Source organism: Mesoplodon mirus, assembly GCF_964341445.2.
Source record: "Mesoplodon mirus genome assembly, chromosome: X".
Classification (NCBI taxonomy): Eukaryota; Metazoa; Chordata; class Mammalia; order Artiodactyla; family Ziphiidae; genus Mesoplodon; species Mesoplodon mirus.
This window is the reverse complement of record NC_138981.1, coordinates 139,777,860-139,798,940: the sequence shown is the minus strand read 5'-3', so window position 1 is coordinate 139,798,940 and position 21,081 is coordinate 139,777,860. Positions and strand designations below refer to the sequence as shown.

Below are 21,081 nucleotides of genomic sequence, written 5' to 3'. Positions count from 1 at the left end.
GAAGGTGGATTCTTTACCTCTGGACCACCAGGGAAGTCCCCAAGTTGACATGTTGAGTAGGCAGTTAGATATATGAGTCTGGAACCCAAGGAAGAGGTCTGTGCTAAAGATATAAATTTAGGAGTTATGAGCTTATTAATAGCATTCAAATAAGACTTGATGGGATGATAAGGGAGTAAAAGTAGATGTAAACCGTGCCCACTTTACGCTAGGTCCCCAAAGGGCTACATCCTCAAAGTAATGGTAAACCAGTTAACTTGCACTTCATTAACTTACAGCCCAGTTTTCTGTCATCTGTGTTGTCCATGAAATCTCTATTCTTGATCAAAATTTAAGCATGTCTTGGATTGGCAGTGCCTGCAGACATCTGGCTGAAGAATACATAAAAACTCTCTAGTATAAGAAACCAACATTCTAGGCCTCAAGTTATTTTCACAAATATTACAGATACAACTTCTAGCACACAAAGATACTGGGTATGAAATAAAACAAGAAAAATAAGCAAGAAACCACAACTAAGGAGTCCACATGCCACAACTAAGGAGCCGGCGAACTGCAACTAAGACCCAGTGCAACCAAATAAATAAATAAATATTTTTTAAAAATCTAAGTACTCAGTTAAGTAGAAAGGAAACTTTAAAGCAAGAGGTTTGTAGAGATAAGGAGGAAATGTTATAATAATAAAACAGTAAATTCAATAGGCAGCCATACATTCCTAAATTACTATGAACCTAATAATATAGTTTTAAAATACATAAAGCAAAACTTGACAGACTTAAATAGAGAAATAGATAAATTCTCAATCATTATCATCACTTCTATTCAATACTGTACTGAACACTCAAGCAGTAAACACATATAAAAGGTATAAAGGTTGAAAAGAAAGAAATAAAACTATCCTTGAGTACAGATGATATGATTTTATACATATAAAAATGTTTACAAATAAGTGATTAGAATTAACTAGGAAGGTTAGCAGGTTTGTAGAATTGAAAATCAATATACAAAATCTATTATATATCGATATAGTAGCAGCAGACAGGTAGAAAATGAAATTAAAAGAACATGTCATTTACAATGGAATGAAATAGTAACAAGTGCCTAGAAATAAATATGACAAAAAATTTTCAAGACCTCTATGGAAAAACCTATGGAAATTTATTGGGAAACTTTAAAGAAGACCTAAGTAGATGCCAAGACATACCATGTACATGTACTGGAAAATGTGATATTATGAAAATGTAAACTATCCCCAAACCAATCTATAGATTCGGCACAACCTATGTGAAAATCTCAACAAGTATTTTCTCTTGCAGAACTCAATAAGCCTGATTTTAAAGTTACTAAGAAAATGCAAAGCACCAAGAATAGCCAAGACCCTCTTGAGGAAAAGGAACAAGATGGGAGGAATTGCTGTATAACATACTGAGACTTATTTTAAAGCTATAGTAATGTGATAATTGGCTTAGGAGTAAACAAATAGGTCAGTGAAAGAGAACAGAAAATCCAAAACTAGACTCACACATTTATAGGCATTTGATTTATGGAAAAGGTGTCACAGAAGAGCAGTTTTCAATAAATGTGCTGAAATTTTTTTGATATCCATATGGAAAAACATTAAACTGGATCCCTAACTCACACTATGCACAAAAATTCACTAACAGTGGGTTACAAGTCTAAACATAAATAGAAAGAAAAAAGTAAGAGAATATCTCAATAACTTCAGGGTAGGAAAAGAAAGAGAATTTATATCAAGATACAAAAAGCACTAACCATGAAGAATTTTTAAATAAATTTCACTACATTAAAATTATGAATTTATGCTCATCCAAAGATAACAAAAAGAGAATGAAAAAATAGCCACAGAAGGGAAGATGTTTGCAGCACAAAAGGCCAATGAAGACTTATATCAAGAATATATAGAGTACTCCTTTGAATCAATAAGAAAAAAAAGCTGATTATCCAATAGAAAAATTGGTACAAAAAAGAAGAAAAACTTGGATAGGCATTCCACAAGAGGAAATCCAAATGGCTACTACCCATAAGAAACTAACCTCATTATTAATCAGGGAAATGCAAAATAAAACCACAGAGACACTGCTATGCAACCACTAGAATGGCCAAAAATGTAAAAACACAGTCAATGTCAAGTGTTTGTGAAGATTTGGAGCAAATGGAACTCTCATACATTGCTGATGAAAATGGAAAATGGTGCAGTTCCACTCCTAGATATGTGCCCAGAAGAAATGCATACGAAGGTTCATAGAAGGACTATGTATAAGCACCAAAAATTACTCGAATGCACATGATTGTGTTATATTCACACAATGGAATACTATACAGCAATAGGAATGAACGAACTACAGCTACACACAACAACATAGACGAATCACAAACATAATGCTGAGTAAAAAATATCACAAACAAAAGAATGTATGCAGTATGGTTCCATTTGCATACTTCAAAAATAGGCAAAACTAAGCTATATTCTTTAGGTATGTATACATAAGTGGTACAGTTATGACCAAAATCAAATAAATAATTATAAACATCAGAATGGGGGTTACACTTAGTGGGAAGGGAGAGGATGTGATTGAAAAGGTAGATAGATAACAGTGAGTCTTCTGGGCTGCTGGCAAATTTCTTGATCTTAGTGGTGGTTGCATTTTTGTATCAAAAGCATTTATGTTTTATGCACTTTATTGTATAGTTTTAGTTCACAGTTTTTACAGAATTTTTAAAAAGCAAAGAAAAGTGGTCCAAGGACTGAACACTGAGGCTCTCATATTTAGGGTATGTTTATAAACCCTACATCCATTCAACGTTCAACAAATCTTTTTTGAGCACCTACTATGTGGCAGGCACTTGTTCCAGCTGCTGGGAGTACAACAGTGTACAAAACAGACAAATCCCCCTGCTTTCATGGATCTTATATACTAGAGAAGCCTGGAGAGAGTATGTCAAGGAGGATGGAGTGGTTAACTATGCAAAATGTTGCTTAGATGTTGAGTAAAATGGGGACATAAAATTGACTATTGGCTTTGATAAGCCACTTACATGATTTTGTTACCACCTAAATATAGATGATCTTCCTCTAGACCTCTTTTGTGAACTCCCAGTCTCCGTGTATTTCCCAATAGAATTCCCATAGATACCCCATGTGTCCAAAACTGTATACACCAACCTACCCTTCTAGGGTTCTCCATCTCAGTGAACTGCATCACCATCCATCCATTTGCCCAAATCAGAAACCGGGAAGTTGTCTTTAATCCCTCTTTCTCCCTCCCTTCTCCATTACATCTCCAATTCATCATCAATTCTACCAAATGTATCTCAAATACAGGGAAGACAACAATGTGAGGCATTTCTACCCACCTGGTCCATGAGGATATTACTTTTCCTCTGCTTTTTTCTCCAGAGCTGAGAATGGAGGTGTCCCTCAGTTCAAAAAGGTGGTATTTGAGGAATTTGCTGATGGCTCCTTTACTCAGCCCTTATACCGTGGAGAACTAAATGAACATTTGGGACTCTTGGGACCATATATAAGAGCAGAAGTCGAAGACAACATCATGGTAAGTTGAGGACAATGAAATTACAAGAAAATTAATCCCGTGTATGTTTTTTAGATTTCTGATTCTAAAAATAATGTCCATAAAAAAGAATGAAATAATGCCATTTGTAGCAACATGGATGGACCTAGAGATTGTCATAGTGAGTGAAGTAAGTCAGACAGAGAAAGAGAAATATCATATGATATCGCTTATATATGGAATCTTTAAAAAGGGTACAAATGAATTTATTTACAAAACAAACAGAGTCACAGATGTGGTAAACAAAACTTATGGTTACCAGGGGGGAATGGGGGTGGGAGGGATAAACTGGGAGATCAGGATTGTCATATACACACTACTATATATAAAATAGATAACTAGTAGGAACCTGCTGTATAGCACAGGGAACTCCACTCAATACTCTGTAATGACCTATATGGGAAAAGAATCTTTAAAAGACTGGATAGGGCTTCCCTGGTGGCGCAGTGGTTGAGAGTCCCCCTGCCGATTCAGGGGACGCGGGTTCGTGCCCCGGTCCGGGAAGATCCCACATGCCGCGGAGCGGCTAGGCCCGTGAGCCATGGCCGCTGAGCCTGTGCGTCCGGAGCCTGTGCTCCGCAAGGGGAGAGGCCACAACAGTGAGAGGCCCGCGTACCGCAAAAAAAAAAAAAAAGAAAAAAGAAAAAGAGTGGATACATGTATATGTATAACTGATTCACGTTGCTGTACACCTGAAACTAACACAACATTGTAAATCAACTATACTCCAATAAAATTTTTTAAATAAAAATAATGTATTCTTACTTTTGAAAAAGTTTAAAGTATAGAAAATAAGGAAGTTGAAAAATAATACCGTAATTATCATTTTGCTGTATGTTCTCATGTTTTTCCTATGTATTCTCTTTATGTATTCAAAATTATACAATGGATCATCCTACTTCTTTTTTAAATAAATATGTCATAAACATTTCTTATGTCATTAAAAACACTTCCTACATATATTTTTAAATGATGGAATATTAGTCCATTATATGATTTTATGGTTTACTTAACCGTCTACTTTGAACAACCTTTTAGATTCTTTTTTTTTTTTTTTACTATTTAAGTAATGCTGCAGCCACAACCCTTTTCTTAGGATAAAATTCCAGGAGTGCAATGTACATGAACATTTTAAGACTTTCTCTAATGAATTATCTATTAATGTTCTTTGCATAGTTGAAATTTTTGGAGGGAGTGCTTTTCTTGTTCATTTATATTACCTTGTATATTATAGATCATTGATATATTGATGAACATTGATCATTTTAGTGAATAATATTTTTCCAAGTTTGTTTTCTCTTAATTTTGTATATAATGGTTTTTAAAATAAAACAGGTTTGAAATTTTAGGTAGTAACCCATAAATCTTTCCTTTATGACACTTTCATAGCTTTTTTGTTTATAAAAATCCTTCCCTATACAGAGATTTTTTTTTCTTAAAATCACCTATACTTTTTTCAACTTTCTTTTACAGTTTAATTTCTTAACATTTAACTTTTTAATCCATCAATAATTCCTGTAGACTAGAATTTGCTTTTGGTGTGTGTGAGCCAAAGATCAAGGTAGTTTTATTTTTTCCAGAAACAGTCATCCATTGTCCCAATTGATTGTTTACATGAAGGATATAGGAGGATCTAAAATTATGGGGTTGTGAGTGAATTTTTTTCTGACTTCAATTTTATTTTACTTTCCATATGTCTCATGAAAATGTATAATTTTTTTAATTTGAAAAACATTAACTAAAAAGCACCAACTAAAGATGAGTTTGACTGCAAAGCCTGGGCTTATTCTTTAAATATCGTAAGTATTCATCCTGGCATTTGTCAGGAAGAACCTTAATTTAAGAGTATCAGTTCCTGGGGTTATGGTCTCTTAAAACCCCTGTGGTGATATTTTCCCTTTTACTTTGGAATTGCTTTTAAGTATTTAGAAATTTTCTCCTTTGCAACTTTGAGTTCATGCCATAAAGATTTTGGAATTCAAAAATGTCTCGGTTTCTTTTGCAGATCTTAGGTTTGGGTTCTAACAACATCCATACTCTGTGCCATTTCCTCCAGCTATTAAAAACCTGGATAAACCCCCCCCAAATCGGCATTGCTATTAGGGATATAAACCCTAACCTAAGAACTTTACAAGATCTTAAAACATTACACTTGCTTTTTAAATTTCTTTTCTTTTCTTTTCTTTTTCTTGCTCTGCAGGTAACATTTAAAAACCAGGCATCTCGTCCCTACTCCTTCTATTCTAGCCTTATTTCTTATGAGGAAGATCAGAGGCAAGGAGCAGAACCTAGAAAAAAGTTTGTTGAGCCTAATGAAACCAAAACTTACTTTTGGAAAGTGCAGCACCATATGGCACCAACTAAAGATGAGTTTGACTGCAAAGCCTGGGCTTATTTTTCTGATGTTGATCTGGTAAGCAGGTCTATGTTGTGCTGGCCCCTTTCTGGTTTAAATGAAAGGGTCTTTGTGTTATGTTTGAAGTTTGGTATTTATCCTAAGCATAATGGGAAGCTTTAAATAGGGGAGGTGTCATCTTATTTATGACTTAGACATATCGCTCTGGAATCTACTAAAGAGGAAGAAATTGTACTGTGGGAAGATGGGGAGTGGGTTGGAGTGGCATAGAAGTTGATGAGAAATCCACTCTGGTTCATGGATGAGAGAACTCTTGCTCATAGGACTGGTGTCTTTCAGGAAAAAGATGTGCACTCAGGCTTGATTGGACCCCTTCTGATCTGCCGCACAAACACTCTGAGCGCTGCCCATGGGAGACAAGTGACAGTGCAGGAATTTGCTCTGTTTTTCACTATTTTTGATGAGACCAAGAGCTGGTACTTCACTGAAAACATGGAAAGGAACTGCAGGGCTCCCTGCAACATCCAGATGGAGGACCCCACTTTTAGAGAAAAGTATCGCTTCCATGGTAATATATTCCACACCCAAATATTACTCGCTGTGAAATGAACCTTGAGCCTGAGGTTTCGACATTGTATGGTTTGAGACTATATGTATGGGACTGGAATCCTCATAGGAATCAATATTATTGACTGGAGTGGAGGGAAAGACACTTATACAATAGATTTTTAACAGCTTTCTCTGTGTTCTTTCTCCAGCAATCAATGGCTATGTGATGGATACACTACCTGGTTTAGCAATGGCTCAGGATCAAAAGATCCGGTGGTATCTGCTCAGCATGGGCAGCAATGAAAATATCCATTCTATTCATTTCAGTGGACATGTGTTCACAGTACGGAAAAAGGAGGAGTATAAAATGGCCGTCTACAATCTCTACCCAGGTACGAGCCACTTTGTGCTCTGTCTTCAACTTACTGTGCTTGCTGAAAACCTACTTTAAAGGTCTGTGCCCTGGGGACATGTCCAGTGAACAAAGCAGACCAACTCCCTGCTCTCGGGTAGCTTACTTTTTCAAGTAACTTTACCCTACAGAGAGATAATAAATAAATTAGCAAGTGAACATGATAATTTCAGATACAGATAATGTGCTATAAAGGAAATAGAACAGAATAAATGGATAATTGATGTCACAGCACTTTCCTAGGAAAAAGGGATTTTTCTACCACCTCAAATCCCACATGGCACCAGTAGTTTCCCAAAGACTGATTTGTTTATGTATGAAAGCAATATATTGATTAAGCACTCCTCACAATGTTGATCAAAACATAATTTCATTTTAGTTCGCCAGTGTCCCTTTCAAACAGGTTTAATAGTGGAAGTAAATTTTCCCTGTTTCTGTGTAAAAATTCTGATAAGCCCAGTGACTTTTCTGCTCACTTTTTTTTTTAAACATCTTTATTGGAGTATAGTTCCTTTACAGTGGTGTGTTAGTTGCTGCTGTATAACAAAGTGAATCAGCTATACGTATACCTATATCCTCATATCCCCTCCCTCTTGCATCTCCCTCCCTCCCACCCTCCCTATCCCACCCCTCTAGGTGGTCACAAAGCACCGAGCTGATCTCCCTGTGCTATTCGGCTCCTTCCCACTAGCTATCTATTTTACGTTTGGCAGTGTATATATGTCCATGCCACTCTCTCACTTTGTCACAGCTTACCCTTCCCCCTCCCCATATCCTCAAGTCCATTCTCTAGTAGGTCTGTGTCTTCATTCCCATCTTGCCCCTAGGTTCTTCAGAACCTTTTTTTTTAATTCCATATATATGTGTTAGCATACGGTATCTGTTTTTCTCTTTCTGACTTACTTCACTCTGTATGACAGACTCTAGGTCCATCCACCTCACTATAAATAACTCAATTTCGTTTCTTTTTATGGCTGAGTAATATTCCATTGTATATATGTGCCACATCTTCTTTATCCATTCATCCGATGATGGACAATTAGGTTGCTTCCATCTCCTGGCTATTGTAAATAGAGCTGCAATGAACATTTTGGTACATGTCTCTTTTTGAATTATGGTTTTCTCAGGGTATATACCCAGTAGTGGGATTGCTGGTCATATGGTAGTTCTACTTGCAGTTTTTTAAGGAACCTCCATACTGTTCTCCATAGTGGCTGTATCATCAAAAAATCTAGAAACAATAAATGCTGGAGAGGGTGTGGAGAAAAGGGAACACTCTTGCACTGCTGGTGGGAATGTGAGTTGATTTACATTTTTAAAAGCTCATTCACAGTGCCCTACTGGAAACTGACCAGGGTGAAAGAAAGAAGCAGGGAGCCCATTCAGGATAACCCAGGGGCTGGAACTAAGGATGTCACAGTGGACGTGGTGAGAAGTGGCTGGGTACTGGATGTATCTTGGGGATACGGCCCGTAAGATGTGAAAGAAAGCAGTCAGAGTTGACTGGCAGACGCTTGGCCTAAACAACTGCAAGGATGGACTTGCCATGAACTGAGATGGGAAGACTGTGTATGGAAAAGGTTTTGGGTGGGAAACCAGCAGCTCAGATTTGGGCATGTGGAGTTTGAAATGAAATTCCAATAATTCAAGTGAGGGAATATGGTAGAATACTCTACCTCGTGGTAGAATGAGGATGAACCCCTGAACAAAGACACAGAACCCGGCACAGGAGCTGGCAGCGAGGGAAAGATGGCACTCTTACTGCTAATTCTATTGGGTTTGAGGTGCCAAGGGGACAGGCGAGAGGAAAGGGCTAGTGAGAGTTGGCAGTGCAGCTCTGGTGCTCAAGAGAGGTTGTGAGGCTAGAGAGAGAAGGAAAATCCCCTGCCCCCAGGGGTAACAGGTGTATAGAGACCAACAAAATGGAGTGATTAAGGAGGCCCAAGAGATGGAGAAGGAATGGTCAAAGGCAACCAAGGAAGGAATGGAGCATGGAAGGTCAGGGGCAAGGAGGATTCCAGGGAAATTCTAATAGAAAGAAAATTATTGAAGAGGCTGTGATTTCTCCATTGTATATTCTTGCCTCCTTTATCAAAGATAAGGTGACCATATGTGCGTGTGTTTATCTCTGGACTTTCTATCCTGTTCCATTGATCTATATTTCTGTTTTTGGCCAGTACCATACTGTCTTGATGACTCTGAAGCTCGTTTAGGTGGTGCTTTGAATCCCCTCTGCTCGTGCACCCCGAAAAAATGGTCTCCTGCTGCCGGAGTCCAGCTCCAGCGAGTCCAGGGATACCCGAGGGATGGATAGCGTCGGCGAAGGAAATAATTCTATTACACTTCTTAAAGTATCAACATTGCATGTTTCTCTTTCTCATGTCTTTATTCTTCATTCTTCTTCTATTGTTTACAATCACATGTTTATATATTGTAGTTGATTACATTACCAGGTACGTGGCCAAACAATCTTAGCACAATCAAACCTCAAAATGTTCTATAAAGATTTTTTTAAAAAAATCCCCTAGTTTTTAGATGTCCTATTAAAATATTTCCCCAAGTTCCCATTAATCACAGGTTGTTTCTTAGTAACCAAGCCAAGCAGTTATATGATTATTTCAATTGTAAAAGTTGGAGCTACTTGTTCCTATTTCTCTTCTTGCATGGGCAACCTTTTACAATGGTTCCATGAAAATATTTACAATGTACCTGCATGCTCTTTCTCATTGTTTTCTTCAACTGAGACAGTGTTTTCTCCCTATCCTGGCAACCAATTCTGCTCTAGTCATTTGCTTTTCTATAATTAATCTTCCTTTATAATAGAACCATAAATTTCCTGTGTCATCAGGAACTCCGGCCCATGGCCATAACTCCATACTAGAGGGTGTTTTTCATAAAAACATCCCCTTAGTTCCAGGCTCTTAATTCTTCACCCATTTCCCCGGGGCTTTAGTGGGTACTTCCCATTCTGTGGTAGTTTCAGGAGGGGGAGTCCTAGAGGAATTTTTCTTTCACGTGGAGCAACATGCCCCCAAAATTGCCCCTATGTGTAAATTTATTATCATAAAACATAAGAACAGAGCTGTAGTCCACCTTCCTGGCACGGCGCTGCCTTGCAGTTTCGCCTTCCGTTGCTCATGACTTTGTCATGGTGCAATGGCTCCAGGATGGCTTCTGACATCCTGCCTCTTAGGCAGTTCCAGACTTTTCCCAGACTCCCTCCCGGCCAGCTGTGGCGCACTAGCCCCCTTCAGGCTGTGTTCACGCCGCCAACCCCAGTCCTCTCCCTGCGCTCCGACCGAAGCCCGAGCCTCAGCTCCCAGCCCCGCCTGTCCCGGCAGGTGAGCAGACAAGCCTCTCGGGCTGGTGAGTGGCGGTCGGCACCGATCCTCTGTGCGGGAATCTCTCTGCTTTGCCCTCCGCACCTCTGTGGCTGCGCTCTCCTCCGTGGCTCCGAAGCTTCCCCCCTCCGCCACCTGCAGTCTCCGCCAGTGAAGGGGCTCCTAGTGTGTGGAAACCTTTTCTCCTTCACAGCTCCCTCCCACTGGTGCAGGTCCTGACCCTATCCTTTTGTCTCTGTTTATTCTGTTTTCTTTTGCCCTACCCAGATACGTGGGGAGTTTCTTGCCTTTTGGGAGGTCTGAGGTCTTCTGCCAGCGTTCAGTAGGTGTTCTGTAGGCGTTGTTCCACGTGTAGATGTATTTCTGGTGTATCTGTGGGGAGGAAGGTGATCTCCACGTCTTACTCCTGTGCCATCTTGAAGGTCCTCCTACCATACTCTGCTCAGTCTTAATAAACAGTCCTGCAGTCATTTTACATCACAAATATAGTTCAGGTCACAAATTACAATGTCTACTCCAAGATATTAATCAAAATTCTCAATTTGATTTAAGTTCAATATCTCCTCCTCCAAGTTGGTTGAGTTTTCTGTTTCTCTACCTTACGCTTCCCCCTCCACTCCTGGCTGGTTGCTGATTTGAACCGCAGCGTGGCAAGGGTAGAGGTGAGGGATGGCACCACTGTCTGCACCAGGCAGATATTTCAATCTGACTCTTTTTCTGATGGGGTACTTTCAGGGGCTCTTCAGAGACTCCCTTTTGGGACCCTCTCTCATGAAATCCCCTTGACCTGGTTGTTTCCACCTTTATTCTGGATGGTCACTGTGCCTGATTCCCCAGCCCCTCAGCATTCACCCTCTAGCTTCTTGCTCCTGGAGTTACTTTACCCCTCAAGGCAGGGAGCCCACATCTCGTCAATAAGAAATACACCTCTGGCTTCAAAAAGCACCAAGAGTGCAGGCCAATCTTTCTCTTGTCTCCACCACCAAAGCATCCCGTTACCCGGTCTCTCCCATTTCCTGGGGTCAGTACTCAATTTCCAGGGTCTCCAGCTGTAGGGATCACATGCCAAGCACTGTGGGTTTGAGGGGTCCAAGAATGGTGCAACTGACTTGGGTAAATCTCCTTTGATATTCTGCATAAGCCAGTGTATCTCATGCCCATTTGTGTGAAAAGAAATAATTTTTGTTCCTTTTGGTTTTGATAAGGTGTTTTTGAGACAGTGGAAATGCTACCATCCAAAGTTGGAATTTGGCGGATAGAATGTCTTATTGGTGAACACCTGCAAGCTGGGATGAGCACTCTCTTCCTGGTGTACAGCAAGAGTGAGTGGCACCTACCTCTATACCTCTTCCCCCCTTCCTAGAACGGTTGCTTTTGTCAGGAAATGAATACAAGCTCACAGTCATTACCAAATCTAAAATGAATATTGCTGGTAGAAATCGTCAGAGTCCCCAGAGGAGGGCAGATATGCTTGAAGCTTTGAACACTTTGACCCTGAAGCTCCAAGAGCAAATTTTGAAACTTAGTTTTGGTTCAGTTACCAAAGATAACTTACAAATATCACTTAGAAGAATTTGAGTTTTAACCCTAAACAAGTAAGAGAACCACTGGTCTACTTACATATGGACCCTAGTTTCCTCAGCTGCAAAATGTGAGTAGCAATGGCACCTACCTGTTAGAGTGAATTAAATAATATAGTACAATAAGATACTTAGTACAGTTCTTGGCACATAGTAAACACTAAAAAATATGAGCATTTGTTGGTGTTCTCATTGACTAGCATTTGTGAAGCTATATTTTCTGCACTTCTAACTATTGTGCTCCCTTCATGTGATTTCAGAATGTCAGACTCCACTGGGAATGGCTTCTGGACGCATTAGAGATTTTCAGATTACAGCTTCAGGACAATATGGTAAATACTATTGCTTTCTCTTAAAGCACTGGGCTGATTACATCTTTTTTATTTCTATTGGAAAGATTCAGATTACCAATCCGTCTCCATAGGTGCCTTTCAAATCTATTTTCCCTTCTCCATTTCTCAGTGTGAGCATCTTAATTCAGGCCATCATCACTTCTCACCTGAGTAATACCACTGCCTCCTTAAATGTCCTGCCTGCCTTCCATAAGGCTTCCCTTGAGTCCATTCTCTTCACTGTAGCAAGAAGCTACATTTTTCTGTGAGCAGTGATAGAAAGCTTGAACTGGATCTAGAGAGAGTTCTCAAACTACAGCCCGCAGGCCACATCCAGCCCATCACTTGATTTTGTATGGCCTTCAAGCTAAGAATCATTTTTCTATTCTTAAATGATTGGGGGAAAAAAACAAAAGAAGAATAATATTTCATGACATGTGAAAATTATATGAAATTCTAATTTCACTGTCCATAAAGAAGCCACACTCTTTCATTTACAATCATCTGTGGCTGCTTTTGCTCTACAACAGCATTTAAGTAATTGCAACAAAGACCAGATGATCTGCAAAGGTTAAATTATTTACAGAAAAACGTTGGCCAAACTCTGTTTTAGAGGGAAAAAATTGCATTTGAAAAAGAGGCTTGAAAAACAAACAAACAAATTGCTGGAGGAATTACCAAATTGTAAGGCCACTTTGAAAAAAAAAAGAAAGAAAAAAAAAGAAAAAGAGGGCTTCCCTGGTGGCGCAGTGGTTGAGAGTCCGCCTGCCGATGCAGGGGACATGGGTTCGTGCCCTGGTCCGGGAAGATCCCACATGCCATGGAGTGGCTGGGCCCGTGAGCCGTGGCCGCTGAGCCTGTGCGTCCGGAGCCTGTGCTCCACAATGGGAGAGGCCACAACAGTGAGAGGCCCATGTACCGCAAAAAAAAAAAAGAGGCTTGAAAGTTATATACTAAAATAGTATTATTTTTCTCTGGGCGGAAGTATGGTGTTTTTTACTTCTTTTATTTTTATTTTTACTTATGTTTTATTTTTATATTTTATTTTCTAATTTTTCTCCAGTGAACGTACATTATGTAATAAAGAAATAATAATATTATTTGATAGTGATGGTAACACATTCCAGTATTAGCTAACTAGAGGTACTAATAATCAACAAAATTATTAAATTTTAGAAAATACAATGGACAACAAGGACAAGCCTGGTAGTAGTCATTGATGAGAGTTCTCAAACTACAGCCCGCAGGCCACACTGGTAGTCATTGATACTAATATGATTTATGCCTTTAACTTCTCCACAGCTAGGATTAACCTTTCTCAAGAGAGTAATTTTATTCCTAAGTGTCTAGAACCAACCCAGTTGAATCTAATCTCTCTCCCCTTTCTTGGGTAAAGGACAGTGGGCCCCAAAGCTGGCCAGACTTCATTATTCTGGATCAATCAATGCCTGGAGCACCAAGGACCCCTTTTCCTGGATCAAGGTTAGAAAATGCATCGCATTCCATCACATCACACATTCCTCTTGCAAGCTCAAAGCATTTTATATCTCCTTTATAGCAAAGTCATTTTCATCAAACTCCATGTAATAGACAAGGAAAGAACTGAAGAATAGAGTGGCTTATGATTTGTACCAAAAGAGTCAGGAATGAAAGACTCAGGAATAGAATTGAGTACACTGTGTTTTTAATCTTTCTGTTGGGATTAGAATCTCTGAATATTTTCTATAACATTGAATTTACCACCTCCCAAGACTGTATTCTATCTTTAGATGCCTTCAACTGCCTAGATGTCCTTGAGTCCTCCAGTCCCTTCATTTTAATACAAAAACAAATGGCTCAATCCCCCATCCCACAAACCAAGAAAATTTGGCTTCCTCATTTTCTAAAACTGAATCTGTCTTCTTCACAATTTCTACACCACCCAGTAGTAAGAAACACCTACTGAAGTTAGTCCAATCTGCTAAACCAACTTGGAGCCATAACTGAAAGTGTCCTAGATTAACTCAATTTCTTTTTAAATGACCCAGTCTTTCATATTTTCTCACTTCCCCATTTCCTCTGGAGCAGCGCTGTCCAATAGAAATGTAATGTGACCCACAAATGCAAACCACACATGTACTTTTCCATTTTCTAGTAGCTGCATTAAAAAAGGAACATCATTAAAATTTTAATGATTTTCATTAAAATGAAAATCATTTTAATAATACATTTTCTTGGGAATTCCCTGGTGGTCCAGCGGTTAGGACTCTGCGCTTTCAGTGCTGAGGGCCTGCGTTCAATCCCTGGTCAGGGAACTAAGATCCTGCAAGCTACACAGCACAGCCAAAAAAATAACAATAATAATACATTTTCTTTAACCCGAAATATCCAAAAATATTTTCATGTCAACGTGTGATCAGTCAGGACTAATTTACACACGTTTTACCACCTACTTCCCCCACCTGCATCCTCTTCTCATAGTCCATCAGCTTTCATCTTTTTCTCAGTCAGCTGAGGAAATTCCCCTACATACTTTACTCCTTTGCAAGATTGCATCTGCTCTCCTATTTTCCCTGAGGTTAAAATGATAAATAGGGGACTTCTCTGGTGGCGCAGTGGTTAAGAATCCACCTGCCAATGAAGGGGACACAGCTTCGAGCCCTGGTCCGGGAAGATCCCACGTACCGCGGAGAAGCTAAGCCAGCATGCCACAACTACTGAGCCTGCATTCTAGAGCCTGCGAGCCACACCTAATGAGCCCACGTGCCACAACTACTGAAGCCCATACGCCGCAACAAGAGAAGCCACCGCAACGAGAAGCCCATGCACCGCAACGAAGAGTAGCCCCCGCTCACCGCAACTAGAGAAAGCCCACGTGCAGCAACGAAGACCCAACGCAGCCAAAGATAAATTAATTAATTACTTTAAAAAAATAAAATAAAATAATAAATAGGGATCAGGGAAAGATGAGCTAGCTTACCAGCAAGCAGACACAAAGAGTACATCTGTTAATGCCACATCAGCTCATTTTTTTTTGTTTTGTAGGCACTGCCAATTATGACTCAATTTGAGCTGACTGTTCGCTAATTCCTAAGTATTTTTTTTGTTTGTGAAGCTGCCAAACCAGATGTTCTCACCTTGTATTTCTGTGGTTATCACTTTCAACTTTATATGTATCACCGCATAGTGGACATTTTAATCTATTTGGCTGCCCTGCATCTGTTCTATGTATTTCCTTTTTGTAATAGCATCCTCATTTCTATTTGGGGAAATCTATCTGCCTCACTGGATACAATCTGATGAGACTAGTAAACAGAGCACCTTTTCCAAGCATAGCCAAAGAACCCTGAGTGATACAGCCTATTAAATTTCCACTTCTTAGATTTGGCCATTGTTCCAGCTTGCCAAGCTCTGTCTCCCAAAGTATTCTCTAGTCTTCCCAGTTTCACACAGTTTACTGACTTGATCAGTAAACTTTTTTATACTTTATCAAAATCATGATCAAAATATTAAAGTATACAGGGCTTCCTTACTATGTACTGAAAACAAACCAAGCGATTAAATCCCTACCACAACGTTTGATATTATCATCTTCATTTCAGATAAGGAAGGTGAAGCACAGAAAAGTTAAATAACTTGTCCCATGTCACACAGCCAATAAGTGGCATAAACAACTGAAAGTACTGGGTACAAAATCATGACTTATGTTGAACTGTACTGTTTCTTTGTGTATCTGTAAACAAATAAAACATATATATATATATATAGTCTGTTTCCCCAACTCAAATTTAAGTTCCATGAGGGCAGGACTCTTTTTTTAATTGTTCACGACTCTATTCCCAGTACCTAGAACAGTGCTTGGCACATAACAAATGCTAAAAATATATTCTTTGAATGAATGAGTGTATGTATAGATGGAGCTTACAGTCAACTGAAAAAGACAGTCATTAAGCACAAGAGTCATGACCAGTCCAATCTGAGTGTGCCAGGCATCTGGGAGAAGTTAAGTTTGACTGGCTTGTTAGGGAAGTAACAGATGTCAAAATTCCTGTAGCAGCTACTGCCTTGTAATGCTTGCATGACCCATGCCCCCCTCTTTAAGACCCACTGTTATTCACTCATTCATTCCAAAACATGTGCTAAGCATCAGTATTATATCAGATGCTACGTTAGGTGCTGGGGCTAGAGAGGATATAAAAGCTAACAGGTATTAACTGTTTAGTATGTGCCAGCAGTGAACTCAGCACATGTAATGTATTGTATTAACTCTTTAATCCTTCTGGTAGCCTTTTGAGATAAATGCCATTATTCCCTCCACTTTACAGATAAAGAAGTTGAGACATAGAGAGGTTAGGTGACTCAAACAGGTTTACTGCATTAAGGATCTGTCTAACAAGGAAGGCAGAAAGCAAAGAAAACCTTACAATGTGGTGCAATAATTTACTATAATGAAATAATATATAAAGTGAAATGGAAACATAGAAGAGGCCGCACTAAATTTGTGCAGCACAAAGGATGTGTGTAGAGGAAATTGGAGCTCAATGATGTAGAAGTGATTTCCTTTGTCAGGAAGTAGTCTGGGAACTCAATAAGCACATTTCCTACGCGTTCCCATCATTTATTCCACAGCTTCACATGCATCCACATTTCAACATTGGTCTCTGCTTCACCTGCACCTCCGAGGTAATACTGGGTGTATCTGTATCGATGTAGATTCTTCTTAAGCTGATAAATGATTTCAGAAAGTGGTACATACATTTAAAATAAAGGGTTGTTTTCATCTGTAGGTGGATCTGTTGGCACCAATGATTATTCACGGCATCATGACCCAGGGTGCCCGTCAGAAGTTGTCCAGCCTCTACATTTCTCAATTTATCATCATGTATAGCCTTGATGGAAGGCAGTGGCGGAGTTATCGAGGGAATTCCACTGGGACCTTAATGGTATGTAATTAGTCCTTTTAAGAGAATGCATGAACCTTTTAAAGAGCTTTTGACAGATTTCAGGTATGGAACAAACACCCACAGCTTCTACAAATTTAACCCCCCAAAAAAGAAGTTTCCACTCATGGGCAATAGGAGTGATTATGGACATATGGACAAAAAAGTGGTAGCATCAAGGATCTCATAGGTAATAGAAATGAACAGGTGCTCTATTGAGAGAAACGTGATTCCTGACTGGGTGGATTGATAAGATTGTCAGTTTGCTTATGGATATTCTAGGTTTGAAGTGACAAAAGGGCAAACGGGCTCAAAACCGTAGCTTCATCATCTACTTTTCCCTCATTCTTGCACCCTCTAATGAACAGCCACACATCCAGCCAACTCTTCCTTGGTAACACCTCTCCCATCTCTTCTGTTTCATTTATACAGTTGTTACTACAGCCCGAGGCCCCGTCACCGCACACTTGACGTATTCTGGTACATTCCTAACTAGTCTTCTTCTGTTTCTAGTCTCTTCTCTAATAAAAGCTGCACATCATTTTGGGGATCATACTATCAGTCCCATGCCTAAACCTTTCAATGTCTCCCTCTTGTCTTCAGAATAAGGTTCAAATCCTAAAATGGCCCCATGCCAGATGACTTCTGTTTGCCCCTTCAGATCCGTTTTCCTGCTTCGCTACCGCGCCTCTTCTTCTGTGAGCCTGGCATGTGTGGAATATCAGGGTATTTCTTCTCTTGGCTTCCTCCTTGTAGAGGAGTTGGCTGTAACTCTCCACTGAAGGTCACTGCTCCCCTCAACGTGGTTTTCTCTACGTGTCCCAGTTACCATCGCTGAGTTGCCAATGACCCCAAAACTTAGCATCATAAGAAAAAACCATTTTGTTTTGTTCTTGGATTCTGTGGGTCAGGACTTTGAACAGGGCACAGCAGGGATGGCCTGTCTCTCTGCTCCATAATATCTGGGGCCTCAGCTGGGAAGACGTGACAGCTGGGGGCTGGAATCATTTGGAAGCATCTTTACTTATATGTCTGGTGGTTGGTGCTGAGTGACTTCTGGGGCTGTTGACTGAAGTAGCTTCTCCCAGCATGACTGTCTCAAGGCATCTTAGGGACTCCAGCATGACTGGCCCAGCTAGCAAGGTGGAGATGACATCACCTTTTCTGATTTAGTCTTTTAAGTCATGTAGTATCACTTCCAATACATTCTGTTGGTTATAAGCAGGTCACACACCCACCCACATTCAAGGGGAAGGGACCCAGACCCCACTTCTCAATGGGAGGAATGTACAGAATTTCTGCTCATTTTGTCTACCTAATCTTCTCCTCATCCTTCCAGGCCTAGGGATGGCGGTACCCTGCCCCCACCTTCTTAACTAGTACCTTTATTAACCTTTCCTCAAATTATACGAATTTTAGTGTTCCATGTTTCTTGCTGGAACCCTGCCTCATACAGTAATTGGTGCCAAAAGTAGCCCCAGGAAACAGACCTTCAGAATGGAATTCTAGGATTACGTTGCTAATATATTCAAGGAACACAGGTATAATTCCTTGCTTGGGGAGAAGACTGGATGCTGAGTAACCTATGACATGCGGTGGCATCACAATTTCTCAGATTATCACCAGTGAGTGATACAATGGGATGAGCTACAGATGGTGAGGAAGACATTGGGAGATTAAATTGACAGTGGCATTTAGTTGCTATGGCAACAAGTTTAGCATACCTGATTGTAGAGTGACCTGTCTTCTTTTTATGGCCCTTCCTTTTACGGCATACATAGGGGAAAAAGAAATTAAATGTTATGAACATATATACAGAACACCCATGAACATACATAGAGAATCAGGATGCATCCATGGAGCTCTGGAGGAGCCTTCCATGTCCTGTGGTTATAGGCAGATACTTGGACTTAATACCAAATCTAGGAGCTGAGCATATGAATTGCAGAGTCACAGTGAGAATTAAATGGTCAGTCCCACCAGGCCTATTATGCTAAGGTAAGGGCACTGGTGGAAAGGAATGGAACTCTGAGACCAGGGATGGGTACATTTTTTTTTAATTGGCTGTGCCGCACAGCATGCAGGATGTTAGCTCCCCAACTAGGGATCCAACCCATGCCTCCTGTAGTGGAAGCCTGGAGTCTTAACCACTAAACCAGCAGGGAAGTCCCGGGATGGGTACATGTAGGCAGACACGCATGAGGCTGAGAACTGCAAACCTCCAATTTGCCCTGAACCTCCTTTGCCTGAAGAGGCAACCCTTCCCCAGTCTCTGAAGCAGTCATCCATGCTCTGCATACAAGTCTCTCAGGGACTACACCTTGAATAGTTGCTTCCCAAGCCAATGGATAGTCTCCTTAGGGCCCCTGTTTGGCCACTACAAAAGCCAGACGAGTCATGGAAAAATGACAGATCATCACAAATTTAATCAGGTGGTGATGACAAAACCCCTGCAATTCCAGGGGTAGTATCTCCTCTGGAGCACATTAACACAGCCTCAGGCACCTGATACGGAACTACAGACCTGGAAAATGCTTTCTTCTTCAGTTCCATTGACAACCAAAATCAGAATAGATTTGCATTTGTGAAGTAGGAACAAGAGTATTAACTTTACTGTTCATGCCTCAAGGCAATGCCACTTCCCTTGTTCCTTATCATAATATAGACCCTAGGGACCTCAAACATCTTGACATCCCATAGAACACCATACTGGTCCATTACATGGATGACATTATGCTGACAGGACCTGGTAAACCGGAAATAGTAATCACTCTAAATGCCTTTGTGATTAATACACGCACACACAGACACATATACAAACACATAAATATTATATATTGTGTTGTCAACTAAAAGAAAAATACACAACGTGAGAGTTGTGAATCAAGTTTTATTCAGGGTCTTACTGATGACTATAGCCTGGGAGACAGCCTCTCAGATAGCTCTGAGGAACTGCTCCAAAGGGGTTGGGGGGAGGCTAGTTTACATATGATTTTTTTGTTAAGGAATACATGCAGTCAAGCATAAATCTTGGTAAAATATTCCTACTATTCACAAAGAACAGATACCTCAAGTTCACGATTATAGTGTTTTTCTATGTATGGGAAGATGCAAGAAGCAGGGTTCATTAAAATTCTTCCTGAAATGCATATTAACTACCTAACGGCCTGTTCGTCCAAAACACAGAGCATCCTGTTCTCATCTTTAATTTCCTGTCTAAAGCACAGAGTGCCTCATCCTGTTGTCCCATTCATCTCCTCCTCTGAACACCAAGTGCGCTGTCCATCAGCGGCTGCAGCAGATTAGTCTTTGTAGACTTGGATGGTGACCAAAATGCTCTTTGCTCTTCTTTTGTTTGCAGTGTGATATATATGTATAGATATATTAGCATATGTTGATTAAATATTAGCAGATCTTGCTTCTGACTTTAATGGGAATGGATCCCATATTTTGCTGTTTAACATGCTGTTAGTTTCAAATATTTTTATCACATTTAACGTTTCTTGCTACTCCTACTTTATTTGGAATGGCTGTAGAATTTCATCAAATGCTTTCTCAGCATCTTGGCTATGATCACATTTCTTCTCTTTGCTATTGTCACATTATACTCACATTCAGTGGTGGGCTGGCAAATGTTTAACAACCAGCTCTGGGGCAAAGTGGGGGGCAGTCAGCACAAAGGCCTTTATTTGTAGTCTTTGCTGATTTCCATGATGTAAATATTCCCATGACACCTGATTTCAAGGTGCTGACACAGTGTCACTGAATGCAGAGCTGGGAGCAGACGCCCACAACGGGCTCTCACAAGCCAGTCCTAGCTGGGGCTCCAGCACAACGTGGTGCTGCATTCCTGGGAAAACTGCCCTTAAGTCATAGTGTATCCGTCATTTAAAGTTTAGCTGGATCCAATTTGCTAACATTTTGTTTAGAGTTTTTCTATCTGCACCAATCAATAAAGTTGTTTTACCTCTTTGGGGGGCTGTATTTATCAGGCTTTGGCAT

The 21,081-nt window shown here is 40.1% G+C and overlaps 1 protein-coding gene across 1 annotated transcript in view; it reads left to right on the top strand.

Annotated features, from left to right (window-relative positions):
• Positions 1-21,081, top strand: part of F8 (coagulation factor VIII) — a 112,572-nt gene that overhangs the window by 68,554 nt on the left and 22,937 nt on the right. The window contains exons 15-22 of the mRNA XM_082610237.1: positions 3,419-3,572; positions 5,791-6,003; positions 6,286-6,514; positions 6,705-6,887; positions 11,454-11,570; positions 12,089-12,160; positions 13,557-13,642; positions 16,927-17,082. Coding sequence (XP_082466363.1) covers positions 3,419-3,572; positions 5,791-6,003; positions 6,286-6,514; positions 6,705-6,887; positions 11,454-11,570; positions 12,089-12,160; positions 13,557-13,642; positions 16,927-17,082 — 1,210 coding nt within the window. The remainder of the gene's footprint in view (positions 1-3,418; positions 3,573-5,790; positions 6,004-6,285; positions 6,515-6,704; positions 6,888-11,453; positions 11,571-12,088; positions 12,161-13,556; positions 13,643-16,926; positions 17,083-21,081) is intronic.